We start from the raw sequence: 16,512 nt of genomic DNA, 5'->3' as shown, positions 1-16,512 counted from the left end.
TGGCCAAAATGCTTCATTCTTGAAGGAAGAATAAAATATATCACAAACATTATAAACATATTACACCAAATTAGTGATGAACCATGTGCTTATACTTCTTGCTAAGCACATATAACCTTCTCTGCAGAAGAAGCTTTTCATCTTTTCTCCCTAACTTATCTAAGTAGTATACAATTTTTTTCAAGCTAAGCAAAACTTGCTCACTCTCATATCCGAATCCTTTCTCTTGGATACTCAGGATCCTTCTAACCAGCTCCAGTAAATCTCTGTCATCTTTACCAAGTCTGGTTTGAACAGACACTAAGCAGTCCAAAGCCTCCCCAACAGGAAGAGAATCTTCTCCAAATGCCTTTTCACGGATGCGCAAAACCTCTAGGGCGAGTTTCTCTGCTTCTTCGTCATTTTTCAAATGGTATAGTGTAGCTGCAAGTTGCAACATAGGGAAGGTGATGGACTGGTCATCACTTCCCTTATGCTTTATCATGATTTGCAGACTTCTTCTCAGCAAATGCTCTGCCTCCGCATGATTCTTTGACCGTGTGTAGGAAGTTGCGAGATTTATCATGTGTGTTGCTAAGCTAGGATGATCCTTTCCTTTGTACCTCTCTGTGATCAATAGGCACTCCTCTAATATCTCTCTGCCTTCTTTTCCTCTTGAAGTAAAACAACAGAAACCACCAACCACAATAAATGTTTAGTTACATATCTATCAAGTTTCAATCAAATAGCTCAGTATGTTCTTACTTCTAGAGTCTTAGTCTTAGTGATACAGAAAAGTCATTACATTTTCTAAAAATACAAACGGGTCATAAAAATTACTTAAACGGGTCATTTGTTCCTACTAAGTTTATAAAGCTTACCTCCCAGAAGTATGGAGTAATTCAGCTAGATCTACCCTCATTTTCTCCAATATACTGTTGTCTGGTGACAAGTAATTTGAATCCTTCATGACCTTAAGAGCACTTTTGAATAAATGAATTGCTTCACTTGACTTCCCTACAAAAATATATCGCACATCAATAATTCTTCGGATTCACAATTTGAGTTTCAATTTGATAACGATGCTTGGATCGCATTTAAAGAGAGAACAAAAGCATGACTGCAGTAATTTTCATATATGGCTTAGCTTTCGGAGGAACAAACGGAAATACACAATGAACATCACGCTTCTACTATTTTGCATATGCAATCATACTGTTCTATCTATACCAAATAAACATCTCGTGTGGATTAAGGTCTTTATTCCGTCATTATTTTACATGGTACAAGATCCATTATACTTGAAAGAACTTTTAACCTAGATTCATGGTGACTGTGCAATCGGTAAACAAATAATGGACGCGGGAAGAAAAGACATTAGTTGAGCATGATCATAAAGTTACCTAGAGCACACTTTACTTGAGCTAGGGAATTCATAGCCATTCCAATTCTTCCATCATTTTCTCCATATACTTTTGTGTAAATGTTCAGAACCCTATCAAAAAACAACAAATACTAGTTAATATAGAAAAAAGCAGAGCCACTAAAGCACTAACTATGGAAGGAGAAAACAAAATTAGGAAGCTTAACCTAGTAAAACGACTTTCTGCATCATTGACTCTTCCTTCTTTCAGTAAAAGATTTCCAAGACTAAGTAAAGGTACAACCAAATCCTTACTTTCAGCACCTTTATTTGATTCCACAAGTGTGATTACATGTTGGTATATCTCTATTGCTTTTGTGGCTTTTCCAATTGAACCAAGAGCTTTTGCCATACCCAAATGCGGCATGACAAGAATAGTGCTATCCTTACCTACAAGAATAATTATATTCAGAATACTAGAATTTAAAAAACGGAACACATCAATACACAGATAATTTCCGCTAACGTATCTATCAATAGATGGAAAACGTTTCTGATTAGACTAGATAAGCCCAATTGAAAAATGCCGAGAAAATTCCACCCGTCTTTTAATCAAACAAATAACCAACTCAAAATACCAGCAACCATTAACTAATATATCAGATTAAGACTAATATTACTAACGGAAAAATGCCCTCACCATAAATCCTTTCCACAATGTAGACAGCCCTTTGATACATGTCTAGCGACTCTTCAAACTTGTTCAATTTCCCATACATACTTCCCATATGCATAAGTATTGAATTTAGATGCGGTTCATCATCTTTTAAGGTATCAACAACTTCTTTCAACTGAACAATACATGATACAGGTTCTGAAAGTTGAACTTACGGCTTAACAAGAAATCAAAATGAATGAAGATGACAGTGGAGGAAAAAAAATACCAAATTCAATAGATAAGCAACAAATTTCAAGTCTCCAACAGCTATGTAACCGAGTGCAAGTATGTCTAAGATAGCAGCTTCTTCTATTCCTTTAGTTCCTACACTAAGCCTCTCTTTCACCATTTCATAATTTGCATTAAGCAGATCTATGGCGTCATCTTTCTTCCCCATCTTGATCATTTTTTTCACTTCACCAAATAACTCTTCCAAATCTTTCTCAAAGCCACTGAATAATAGGCATTGTCAATCCAAGAATTCAAAAAAAAAAAAATTTGAACTTACAACACAAAAAATGCTTTCACTGTAGAAGATAAAATTCTAAAACATTAGTCAGAAAATTTCAGGCATTAGAATTCAGAAAGCCTTCAATCAAAATACAAGAGACATAAATAATAGAAGAAAGTTGAATCACCTCTGGTTGTCGTTTGGAGGTGAATGGGCATCACTATGCGGTGGTCCTGTCCCTCCAAGTTCCAATGACCTAGGGGAAGACCTTGAAATGCAGAATCGAGACATGGTTCGAATGGGTATAATGTAAAGGTTTTCATTGAAACTTTGTTTTTGATTATAACCCGAAAAACATGTTATTCTTTTGAAGTCGTGCAGGGACAGAACATGGGGAAGCTCTTTGTTCGTCCTAATAGTGGAACATATAACAAACATGTTAGAGCAAGCGTAAAATTGAGAATTGAGAGGTAAAAAAGAATTGAAGGCACCTGAATGCAATGAAAGATGGAGAAGGAACACAAAGTGAAGTTTCCATAGCACAGAAACACAGTTTTGAGCAAGAAAAGAAGAGGATAGAGCGTGGCTTTGTCTGTTTTTTTGTTTTGTTTTTGAAAGCCAGCTTTATTTATGGGCCTATACTCTCTCTTTCTTATTTATGGGCTTCTCGTACATCGTAATTTTAAGAGCATTTAACTTCGTCATCCCCCGGTTGTACCTCATACACTCCAAACTCAATGAATTGATTATATTAGCTTTGGAAAAAATTTCACTCATTTTTAACATGTACCAAACATTTGCGGGTGATACCGACAAATTTTAAATTCTCTTTTGGAAATTCTGAAATCAGTCACTATTTCGGAAATTTCAAAATTAATGTGAAAATTATTTGAATTTGTATCAGAAATTCCGGTATTTTTAAATATATATTTTTAGAAATTTCAGAATTTCCGATACTTTTATATATATATTTTTTGGAATTTAATTGATTTTTTTGCATTTTCCAATTTTGCAGTGAAATACATGGGAAATGACGACACCATTGCAGACATGACCATTGATAGAGTGGCAACCTAGTCTAGGGTTGTTGAAGCTGAGTCTTCCAAGCTACGGGTTGTACGAGTAGTTCCAACTAGTTCACACTATAAACAATTGGTTGAGCAAGGACAGTTTCGCGCACCTCGTAGCACCCGACGTCGAGTGGTGAGATCAGACGAGCAACCTAAAGATGATCTCGAGGTTGTTCATGCTCAGAGGGTGCAGGTTTGCTGATGAGCTGGTCCAATCAAATGCCCTTGTTGCTGATGCGGTGGTTGCCACATATCTGATCCCTTCTGTTACTAATGAAGCATTCCCAGAAGGATCCATTGACTGGTCGATGGTCACCGAGTATGCTGACCATGTGGCATACCGACTATGGCAAGGAGAGGTATAAATATTTTATGATGAACTTTAATTTATTTATTAATTGTTCCATGATGTGTTGAAAGCTAACTGATATATATTTTTAATTTGTTTGTTACATGACTGTCTCCAAGTGAAGGTGACATCGCACGAGTCGAATATGAAGAACTTCCCCAAGACTCTTATACTTGAGCAAGTCAGGTGAATTGTACTTGATTTTGATCTCCTCACATTTGTCAACTGTTTACTTACCATGCTCGACACTCCACTTTTTAATGCTTTTATTGAGCGATAGCACAAGGAGACATCTTCCGTTTGGGGAGATGAATATCACTCTGGATGATGTATCATCATTGTTCCATCTTCCTATCACCGATATATTCTTCAGGGCTCATGTTTAGCCCATCGCTTGCATGTATGATGGTTGTACGAGATTTGAGAGTTTTTTAGGAGGTCGTGTTGAAGGAGTTTAACTTTAACAGGGAAGGTCACCTTTATATGTCTTGGCTTCGGGATAGGTATGACGAGCTTGTTGAGGCACATATGTATGAGGCTACCACTAGGGTGTACACGCTACTTCTAATAGTATGTACTCTCTTTGCAGACAAGTCAGGCGTTTATATTGACGCTCGATACATGTTGTTGTTCAGTAACCTTGACGACACCAATTGGACTTGCGGGTGCGTTGTGTTGACCATTTTATATACAACACTTAAAGTTGAGACAACCTTTGAGACTAGACAATTTGCTGATTATTTTAGTCTATTACTAGTATACTTGAAAATAGTTATAAACTTGTGCATCCGCACGAGAAAAATCATTTATATCTTAAAAAAAACAATATTATCACCTTCAATCAAGAAACATCTATCAATATACAATATTTATGAGGAGTTACATTATTCCACACCAAGAAAAATTTAGCATTTAAATTCGATCAATACCTAATGACAAATACACAATCAAACATAATTAGAAAAAGTGAATGGATGAGGTTATGCATAAAAGTTCTCATTGTTAGTGAAATTAGAATGGATCCTTTTAAAAATAAAGATCGAAAAGCTAATATGCACAACAATAGACAATAAATAGACAGTTTGTTAGTTATTTTAGTCTATTACTGGTATATTTGAAATTATTATTTGTAGTTTAATTCTTATTTAATGATTACAAATAATATTTTTTCATTATTATCTATTGTGTATGCGTTCCTATATCAGTGTTGGATATACAAACATTTCCCCATCATCTTTGATAGAAGAGTACATCATTCTCCTGTGGGGCTCCACGAGCGAGGAGATGGAAGGGTAGTCAGACACATCCTGATGGTGTTGCGGAGTACAACAGGAGGCTTGATGTGTTTGATGGAACAAGATTGTTCATATCTCTTAGGTTTTGATGATAACAAAGTATTTAAAGAACAAATGAGTATGCTAACATATGCTTAAAGTGTGCAGGATCACAAGGATAAAATTAATCCTGATTTAAAGCATATGTGGAGAAGCTATATTAGTCTAATTATGATTTATTAGAATCGGATGACTCTGAAGTGGTTCATCAGCCTCTGAAGGCATCTCCCTCTAAATGGTTCAGACTCTGGTCTCATGACCCAACCTCTGATGATAGCTCAAATTCTAAAAGGTTAAAAAGTATTTCGTCCGTACAATGTACCAAAGTAGACTTGTCTTATCAAAGCTCCAGATTTCTAGACAGAGTCAACTAGGGTTTCGTTATGCAAGGCTCAAGGAATGTTGTTGTGACCTCTTCATTATGTTCTACCTTTTGGTAGATACCTAGTACCTCAAAAGATGTTGCGAACAATGCAATTAGTGGACAATGCTCCAAACCAGATGAACTCTCCAACGTCTCTCTTGGCATGCTTCTTCACTAAGTTTGCTCATGTGTTCAAACTCTCCAACGAATCTTTTTATACTTCTATAAAAGGAAGCTAAAGATTTGAAGGAGATGTACGACAACACTTTACATAATCTTGAGCATAACTCCGAGCTTTCATTTGTAATTGTTATTGCCTAAGATCTTAAGATTTCTTATCTTTGTTTATCTTATAAATCTTAAGAGTTTAAGAACCTTTATGGTTGTTGCACAACTACTATACTTCTGATTGTGTATCTAAGTGTAGTGGTTATCATTTCTACTAATCAATTTGTTTAAAGTAGAGGAAGTTTTTTGCCCGCGTGCTTGAGCAAGGAAGTCTCTTGTCTGTATACTTGAGCAAGGAAGTCTCTTTCTAGGTTGATTGAGCAGAAGTCTCTTGCAAGGTTGCTTGAGCATAAGTCTCTTTCTAGGTTGATTGAGCAGAAGTCTCTTGCAAGGTTGCTTGAGCAGAAGTCTCTTTCTAGGTTGATTGAGTATTGAAGTCTCTTGCAAGCATGCTTTAGAAATTTGTAACTTGTTTGGTTATAGTGAAAATCTCTTGTTGAGGTAAGGGGACTGAACTACTTTCAGTTGAGGAGAGGAACCAAGATAATCTTTGTGTGTTGCTAGCATTTACTTCTGATCACTCTATTTCCGCTGCTATATTTATTTCTAATATCAGACTTTGAACTTTGTTCAGAATATGATCTTGATTTATCAGAAGTGAAATGATTTTTGGCATACACAATTCAATCCCCCTTCTTGTGTATTTTTCTCACCTTCAGTTGGCATCAGAGCACAGTCTGTATTATACACTTAACCGTGGTACAAAAAAGATATTGAGAAAAATACTTTTTTCATCATGGTTGATAGTTCTGCAGTAACTAGCCTTATTGAAGGATCTCCTTGTGGTGATAACAACCATGATCGTAGTACATCTGGTCAAAATAAATATACTATTAGACCACCAACATTCAGTGGTGACTTTACTGAATTTGTATGGCGGAAAAGAAGGTGTACACTCACATCATTGGTATGGATGATGAGTTATGGGATATCTTGGAAGATGACATTGACTTTCATGGCAATGGTGTTGGAACAGTTTCTGGCACAAAGTCTCTCACTCATGATCAGAAAAAGATTTATAGAAATATCATAGAGTGAGATGAATTCTTATTGATGCATTACCTCATTCTGAGTACATAAATATTATTTATAAGTCTACTACTAAGACTATCTTTGAATCTTTATGTGCTACCTATGAAGGTAATCAACAAGTTCAAGAAGTTAAAGTTAATCTTCTAGTTCAGCAATATGAGTTGTTCAAAATAAAAAATGATGAGAACATTTAATCTATGTTCTCAAGATTTTAAGTTCTTGTGTCTAGACTTCATGTCTTGAACAAGAGTTATACGACTATGGATCATATCAAGAAGATTCTTAGGAGTCTTCCTATCAAATACAAACCCAAAGTCATTGTTATTCAAGAGGCTAATGATTTAAAATCTTTAAGTCTTGAAGGTATTATTAGCAATCTCCAAAGTCATGAAATGAAATTAAATGAAGATGGGCCTGAAAAGCAGGTTTAAATCGTGGCTTTAAAATCTTTTTGTGGAGATACTCTTGGTGTTCTCGTACCTGTCCAAGTAAGGGGTATCCTTTATCTTATCTTCTATTAGGAATACCTATTCTATTGACAAGACAGTTGCTATTGTTGATATTTTTTCTCTTAATGTGGGGGAGTCGCCCATGGTAATGGCATATGAGGTGTTGTGTAAGCATGTGGTTGGCATGGTGAAAGGGTGTCTTCTCTCCTTAATAGGACTCGTATTTATTGATCTCCTTAACTTATTGAGGCCTTCTTTGAGTTCACTTGTGAGTATCGGGATGCTTGCTAGCTGGATGACAGTTGGATAAGGGTGAAAGAGGAAAGGATATGCAAATATATGTGTATGTAGGCAAATGCATGAAAATGCATGGGTATGAAAAAATATTTGTCCTTTGTTTTTTAGGTATGCTAATTTTTTTTCGTGGAGATGCAATGCAATACGTGGTTAGGATAAAGATAGACCTAAAGAAACCCAAACAGGTTCAGAAATAGTGACAGACATATGCAAACCCTTACGGGTTTAGGATAGTGATGGATATAGAACTCACATATGGGTTTAAGGATAATGTTGAATATAAGGACACCTTGTTTAAGAAGGTTCCTTATAGATATGGATAATGATCGACATGGGAAACTCAATCGGATTTAGGGATAAGTAAGGTAATATGCAAGCATGACCTAGTTAAGGTAGTGTTCTTAAGACAAGTTAGTTCTAAGTTTAGACTACCAAATTCCCTCACGTGTAGGCTCTAGGGTTTCATTTGGTTGTTTTTAGAACAAATCCAAGGTCATGGGTCCTAGCAGAAACTTCATCATAATAGGGCATAACCCTGCCATGATAAAATTTCAATAGGGTCTCCCTTAGGGAACCTTCGTATAAACGAAGTCTCGCATTTGAGTTCTAGAAGAGGTCCCTAGAGTCAAGGATCAAAGCTCAAAGTTTCATCATGAATGAGTGTTAGCCAACTCATGACAAACTCTTTGAACCGATATACTCTAGGCGGAGTCATCATTAAAAACCTCATGTGATAAGAATCCACAACGGTCAAAATAGGACAACCCCTTACTTAACTTATGTTTCTTCGAGCTCGGGTATAAAGCTTGCTCTTAAACATATATTAAACTCTTGCATGACAAGATAATAATGTAGAATAATAGCGAAGTGCGATAAATCAACAAAGTAGTGGCAAAGAATAAAAATAAAACTAAAATAAATAAACAAACAAAACAAACGACCATAGAACTAGAGGGTAGGCTTGAATCTCTTAAGGGATTTTCTCAGTAGAGTCGCCAGCTGTCGCGGCTGGAAAATTATAGAGTCACCATCATCTTTTATTGGTTCCTAAGGAACAAGGAAATAATTATAAAACTTAAAAGTAAAGGATAATACGTTAGAGTTTGGGAGTCGATTAAGTGAGAGAAGGTGTTAGGCACCCCACACCTCCATTATACTCAATGAGATCATTCTCTAGTTCTATGGTCACTATGTTCTTACCTAAAGGATGTTTGCTTAATTGTTTAATATTTGCTTAATACTTTATTTTAATTATGTATAAGAAAAAATATTATTTTAATAGAAAAATATTTTATTTGGAAGCAGAACAAAGTAAAAAAAAAATTATTATTGTACTCGTCAGAGTCTCACAACTATGTGCTACGTGTCCTTAAGGATTATGAAGAATTAGAGTATCGTAGTTCGTCTATAAAATATTTGTGTGTTTGTTGATTTTAGTTTTGTGAAAAGATCTCACATATCGGGACGGAGAAAAGTTTGAAAAAAATGTCTCAATGCACAAAGGCAGAGAAAATAGTATTTGATGTGTTTGGATTGACTTTAAGTTTTAAGTTTATCATTATTGATAATGTGTGACACTAGTCAACCAATTTATATATAAGCCACAATTGGCCAAATTTCTGCCTCAATAAACTTTCCTTTAGTGCCAAGTTTCTCCAAAATTCTTCTGTCGCCTTTTCTCTCCCTTCGAATAAATTTGAGATAATGCCTCCCAGGTTCTGAACAAGTGAGATATCAAAATCGTTCAAATCATTAGCAGCCTCCATGTTTAAATCAATCCAGCCGAATACCATTTTATTCCACCATTTAAGCTTCTCCTTCATCAACTTCAATTTCTATTTAAGTCTAAAATCTTCCCTCCCTTCAAACCATAAAATTCTTCCATTCTTTAGTAATAAACTCCCCATACTTCTCATGTTTAATCCAACAATTATTATATCTGAATGATTTGAGACCCCAATTCTCAATATTAGATTTCAGCCAAATAGGACAATGGTCTGAAATGTCCTTTTTCCCTATTTGTTACCCTGTGATCTTCCAAATTGAAACCAAATTTGCAGACAGTAGAAAATGATCTAATCTGCTCATAGCATTTCCTTCCCCGTTATACCAAGTATATCAGCCACATATACATGGAACATAAAAAATTTCCATATCTTCTATGAAATCTTTGAACTCCTCCATTTCTAACCCTCTATAACTTTCCCATACAAATACACCCCTCTTTACCAAAAATAATGTTGAAGTCTCCCTCCAAACACCACTCCTCATTCAACTTATTCCTTTTCAATTGAATCAAAGCTTTCCACAAGCTTCTCCTTCGCGCCATGTTACAAGAAACATAAATGTTGATGAAATTATAAGTTCTACCTTTCCAATCAGCATTCACACCAATGAAACCATCCCCTTTGAAATTGTAATTGAGAGACAAAATATCTTTCCTCCAAAGAATCACCATACCTCTAGAAGCACCAACTGCCCTATTACTAGTCCATTCTACATCCTTAGAATCCCAAAACTCAGCAGCAAACAAATTGTCAAAAGTTTGAAGTTTAGTTTCTTGAATGAAACATAAATCAAACTTACTCGCTTGAATGTTGAAACCGATCCTCCTTCTCTTTAATCGGCTACTCCCACCTTTGATGTTGAAAGATAAAATATTCATTGAGAAGATTGAAGTGCCACCATCCATTTAACCATTTCTTCTTTATATCGATTCTCCATCAATGTTACCTCTTTCATAGATTCACAATTGTCTTTGCCACTCAAAATCCCCAGTCTAATAATTGAATCCCAGACAATTCTTCCCACCTCATATTCAACATTATCCCAAAATCTCGAGTTGCTCTGATTTACATCTGAATCCATAGTAGATTCACAACACGACACTGCCCCTCTTGAAATGTTATCCTTTAAAACACTAGAACTCTTACACGTCATATCGCCATGAAAATTCTCAACATTAACCTCCGACTCCGCCTCAAACACATGCTTGCAGTTTCTAAGGGTAACAAATTTAGGCATAAATTTTCCTGCATCTAGGCTGAAGTATGTTGAAATACGAAGGGCAAAATTCCTCTTTCTTCAAAAGATCCAAAACGACCTTTTTCTTCTTCGATTTAGGCTTTATCTTGACAACTTTATTGCAGGCTTCATTAAAGCTTATTGGGCCTACAATCTAAAGATCCACACCGAAAATCCCAACAACTTCATTGCTTCACCCTCTCCTAACTTAATACCCTCATGATGAGACAAATCCCAATTACAACTATACTTCTTAGTCAACTCCACGTTCTCCTCAGAAGCAACACACGTAAGCATATGATAAGAAATGTCAACAAGCCTAGGACACACAACTGGTGACACTGAGTCCCTAGGATTCATACAAAACTCATTACTTTTTAAAAGTTTTAATTGAACATTTGGTGTAGAGTTCTGAACACGTCTATTATCCTTAAAAACCACCAACACCCTGTCACCATATAAACCATCACACTTATTGGTACAATCAACTTTTGCACCTCGAGACAGACCCACATCCGCATTTAATTCGTAATTCATTCCTCTAGTTTCAGAACTTACATTGAAAACCATTCTTCTATCCTCCTCCTCCGACGAAACAGAAATATTCACCGCACCAATATCCTCATTATCATCACAACATATGAACGTCCCAATGGTGGATATTAAGCACTCAATAAATCTCAAGGACCAAGCTTGACAAGGTATCCCAAAGCATCTGATCCATGTAGTTCTTTCTGGATCAACATCCTTAGGTTGCTGAGCCCTAACTTATTTAAACCACTGACCTAACCACGATGAAGCCTCCTTCAAGAAGGCATTTAACTCACCTTCTTCCTTTTCCTCTAACATAGAAAGGTTTGCACCTAAAGGAGTGACTTTCACTGAGAAGTATCCTTCAACATGAAAGATATATTGCATTCTATATGTTATTCCCAGGTTCTCAACAATTTCAATGAAAACCTTCTGAAATCTAGACAACTCCTCTTCATTTGGAGAAAACCTCATAATGATTAGAGAATCATATTTTTTTTTGAATTGTTGAAAATCTGCTTCTTTGACACTAATCACCTCCGCTAACGATCTTCTACCTGTATTATAATATCTTTGATCCATAAACGACTTTTGATATGGTTCCCTAATCCCCCTGGTATACACACCATGGTCACCAAGTGTCACCACCTCCTCACGGCCCTTCCCCCTATCCCCGAACTCTTCAATTTAAACTCCTTCCTCTGAAACCTTAGAAGATTAGCGAAGAGTTTCCTACCTTCAATGAACATTTCGTCCAGTTTTGTTACCTCTCTTGTCTCTTTTTGGCGGAATAATCACTTGATCAATATCTCCCAGAACCTTGAGCGCTTCATACAGGTCTTTAGCCCTCACCTTATCAACAAATGATGTCAAAAAGAAGGTGGAGATATTATCTTCCCTACTTGTATTCTCTGAACCCTCCGCGTACCATTTGACCCTATCTCTCCTCGCCGAATGATTAGAAGATACTTTAGTCCAACCTTTGTCAATGTTGCCCTCCTTCCTTTGCTCCATGTATAAAAGTATTCTCTTTTCTTACTCTTTATTTTAAAACTCTAGAAAAGACCTCATCCCACATATACACTCAAGATTAAGCAATAAAAACAAGTTCATATTCTTTTCTCCATGGTTCACACAACTCCAACTTAACCTCTTCATAAAATTCTCGTCACACCTTCCATCAAACTTTCTATCAACATACATGTACATATATAATTTTATTTTTCCTTTTTCCTGATTAATAGATAATGTATATATATAGAGTATGAGGCTATTTGCTAAAGACATTGATTGTAACAGATTCTGTTAAGCTTTCTTCTTCTTCAATAGAGCTTTTCTGTTATTCTCTGCATTCTGCGGTTTTCTGTTGCAACCGCTTCACCATCATTGGCACTTTCTCACCACAAAACTAAACATATTCAAACTCTTCTCTCCCCATCTCAAGCTTTTTCTTGTTTGATGTGCAACAAACTTTTTTTCTTCATATTTTCATGCAAAAACGACATAGATTTGACATAATGGAGATACACAATACAATTCCTTTGGTGAGTTTGGATTTAAGTTTTTTTGCTTTCTTTTAGACATGTTTTTGTTTGTTTGAAAATGGTAAAAAGAAAATTTAGTCTTTTTATACTCATTATTTTTTTTTAGTCTTTTTATACTCATTATTTTTTCAAGATCCATTTTATTTATGCAAATATTTTTTCTTCTTTTCCTCTTTTATTTAACTAATCTTTTCCAAATTATTCATGTATGGCTTGAAATGATGAATAAATGCAAATGAAAATGGATGTACCTTTAGTATTAAAGAGGAGGAGGAGCCGACGAGCACGAGAAGAGTAAGTTGGTTTGGGGGGAGAGTGAGAACTAAAAAAAACTTATTCAAAGGATGTATGATACAAATCTTGCAATTGTGAGAAAGAGCCGAGAATCATGTTTGATTTGAGAAGAAGAAAATTTGAAATTGAATTGGGAACATAAGCTAAATTTGAAAAAGTAGCTAAGTTGAAGTTGGAGGCCACTAGATTCAGAGAAAGATAGTTGTCAAATTGATTTGTGTGTAATCAGTAGCCATAAATGGTATTTGCAATTGAACAATGGAAGAATTGGTTATAAATGAAATAAAAGTGATATAATTTACCTTTAATTTGTTTATGTGGCAGAATCAGCGGCAATGACATTAATGGCTTTTTTAGATCCATTAATTTTCTTATATTATAGATTTCATATCTACGACAAATGAATGAGAATATTTTCTTATATTATAGATTTCATATCCACGACAAATGAATGAGAATGAAATCCCTAAACTATAGGAGTGATAAATAGGCATGTCCGCCCCGCAAAAGTCCGTAATAAAATGGGATAGACATATTTAAGGGTGCGAGCCTAAAACTTTGTCCTTTCCCGCATAAAAGTGAGGGCAGGTGGGGAAGGTCCACGAGCATTGAACATTTTAGACCTAAAAATGACAAAATTGTATATAAAAGCCCGTGTCCGAAAAAACTCGTAAAAATTGGATATGACGGGGCAGACACATTAAGGGCCTAAAACCTTGATTTGTCCCACAGATAAGTGCGGGTAAAAGCCCGACGGGCCGGATTTATTTTTTGCCCCTACTTAACTACCCTTATTGTTCAAAAAGTTTAAACTACTAATTTTTTTTATATAATTAACAAATGATCAAAATTTAACATTCTCAATTCCCTTGTTGACTAACTTGTCAATATCTTATATACTTTAATATTTTTCAAATTATTCCCTTTAATCTATTATCTATATAAAATAAATAATAATAATATAGAATAGGTAAAGTTTGAAAAAAAAATCCTTTTTTAAATTGTGATACCATCTTAAAAAAATCGATGTGTATTTATAAATATAATGTTTACTCTATTCATTGGCCTTAACCTTTTAAATAAATTAAGTTACTTTAATTTTGACTCTCATATTGTTGGAAAAAAAATTGCACAAATCATATAGACAAAACATATAGAAAAAAGAGGAACACAGTCACAATAAAAGAATATAACGTGGAAACTTCAAAATCGAAAAAAAAAACATGATCGTTGTCAACAGACAACCAAATAATAATATTATGTGAAAATTATTACAACACAAAGACAACCTTTATACTCTAATACAAGAGTATAAGAGAACAAAGAAAGTCAAATACAAATTTAAAGTGTTTTTGACTGTTTCATCTTGAAAAAAAGAACTTGAATCTTATATATAGTTTTAAACTTCATCTTCCTTCACAACTAAATGATGTGTGACTTCAAATAACTTGTACCATATATATATATAGTCTTGAACTCTCTCTTCATTCACAAAACTAAGCGATATGAGATTTTTTCAACATCTATATTTTCAACCAACCCCAACACATATTTGATTTTAAAATTCAAAACTGAGAGTTATAAGTAGTTATTTCAATCTTCACATTCATGGCTCTCCATTTTGAACGGATGAAAAAAAAGAAACGGTACCCCCTTATATCTTATTAGGGACATGACAAACAATTATCTCCCTATAACTATTGAAAAAGGACTTGCATCTCATTTCTTTGAGATTTCTATGGGTTTATATGGGTATATTTAAATGGTTTCCTTAAGATATTATTATTATTATTATTAATATGAGATTAATTACTATACACTGTCAGTGTAAAAAGTTTTACACCGCCGGTTCATCACCATCACCCGTTTGTATTACTTTATAATTTTTTAAAATAAAAGTCAAACTTCTTTTAATATCCAACGTCTATAATTAAGTGATGGTGTAAAACCTTTTTACACTGACAGTGTATTTCAATTAATCTCTATTATTATTATTATTATTATTATTATTATTATTTATTTACTTTTTACTAATGCTCCAAATATTTTAGTTTTATTATTTTTAAATCATTTTTAATGCTTCCTAACTTGAAACTAGATCAAAATATTTATGTTCAAACAAGTTATTTAATTTCTAATGTTAGTCTTTTAGTGAACAAAGAATGAACACTTCAAATAGTCATAATATGTAGAGTTAGGTTGTTAATAAACTGCCACTGAGGCATATCGTGGAGGTTTGGCTCCTTTCCACTCCGTTTTTGGCGGTAGGGTCATAACAACCATGTATAGCATTTTGATAGGAATGCTAAGGCAATTTCTTGACGCATATTCTCAATTTGCGGGGAAAACGTAAACTTTAATATTTTAAAACATATTTTTAATCTTTTTAAGGGTATACTGGTATTTTCTCCCTTCTCAGTTGCTTCTTCGTTCTCTATTCTTCTCGGCTTGTTCGATGTTTTTCTCTTCTCCATTCTCTCTTGCTTCCTTTTTCTGCTTCGCCTCTTCTCCTTTGCCTTCATTCTCTTCAAAGGTTAGTATTGAACTCTTGTTGGTAATGTAGTTGGGGATAATGATACAACAAGAGTTACTATGCCTAATGAAGATGAATTATTACTTGTTCCTTTACTTGATAGGAACTCTTTTTGATGGGATATAATTATTAATTGTTCCTTTAAATCTATCTACGTGATTTTCTATTTTTAAGTGTTTGTGTATGTTGTTGGAATTTATGATTACTATGTATATTACTCCCTCCGTTTCTTTTTAAGTGTCGTTTTAGAAGATTTTTTTTGTTCCTATTTAAGTGTCGTTTTGATGTTTTAATGTTACAATTTGTCAATTATACCCTTACTATTTAAATAACTCAACTTTATATTTTCCATAAATTTTTCTTTCTTAATATATGTAATAACTCACTCCACATTTTCCATAAAATTCTCTTTCTTAATACGAACTCTCATTCCCATACATAACTCTCATTCCTATTCAAGTATTGGCTGGTCAATAAAAATTAAATTCAAATGATAGCTTCCAATGTTAATGATGTTTCTGTATCACTATCTAAATCCATATTTTATGAGTTGTAAATATTTTGAACTTATAATATGAAACCATACTATATGTACTACTGGTTTTAATTTTTCGGTGGGAAACTTAAGTTTTTATTAAAATAATTGGAGGGAATATTTTTTCCTTTAGCCATTCATTGAAACAATAAGCAATAAGTTTTCCTTTAGCCATTAATGAAAATGCAAGCAGTACGTATTCCTATAGCAAGCAATATTAATTCCAAAAATTTAGGAGTAGTTGAAAAATGCAACGGAAGAGAGAGAGAGTTATGTGGAGAAAATTATGGAATTAATTATTTGAAGTAAATAATTTAATGAGTACTTATATTAATGAATTTTATTTAGAAAGAGAAA

At 34.3% G+C, this 16,512-nt stretch overlaps 1 protein-coding gene across 1 annotated transcript; it reads right to left on the bottom strand.

Annotated features, from left to right (window-relative positions):
• On the bottom strand, window positions 1-3,160 carry LOC127081855 (uncharacterized). The gene is made up of 8 exons (XM_051022080.1): window positions 3,003-3,160; window positions 2,699-2,923; window positions 2,287-2,512; window positions 2,043-2,193; window positions 1,570-1,792; window positions 1,383-1,474; window positions 861-996; window positions 1-653 (listed from the first exon to the last, which is right to left on the bottom strand). Exons 1-8 carry the CDS (start codon window positions 3,047-3,049, stop codon window positions 71-73), a joined length of 1,683 nt encoding a protein of 560 aa, XP_050878037.1. The 5' UTR covers window positions 3,050-3,160; the 3' UTR covers window positions 1-70.
• Window positions 3,161-16,512: the final 13,352 nt, after the last annotated feature.

Source organism: Lathyrus oleraceus, chromosome 5, assembly GCF_024323335.1.
Source record: "Lathyrus oleraceus cultivar Zhongwan6 chromosome 5, CAAS_Psat_ZW6_1.0, whole genome shotgun sequence".
NCBI lineage: Eukaryota > Viridiplantae > Streptophyta > Magnoliopsida > Fabales > Fabaceae > Lathyrus > Lathyrus oleraceus.
Note: the sequence above shows the minus strand (reverse complement) of the source record. Positions and strands in the feature narration are given on the sequence as shown.

What these genes read in the sequence shown, in the direction of transcription:
- LOC127081855 (XM_051022080.1), bottom strand. Translation starts at nt 3,049, where the DNA reads ATGGAAACTTCACTTTGTGTTCCTTCTCCATCTTTCATTGCATTCAG. An exon ending in TTGCTTATCTATTGAATTTG is followed by an intron (nt 2,194 to 2,286) that starts GTATTTTTTTTC and finishes TGTATTGTTCAG; the next exon opens with TTGAAAGAAGTTGTTGATAC. An exon ending in CATTGTGGAAAGGATTTATG is followed by an intron (nt 1,793 to 2,042) that starts GTGAGGGCATTT and finishes TTATTCTTGTAG; the next exon opens with GTAAGGATAGCACTATTCTT.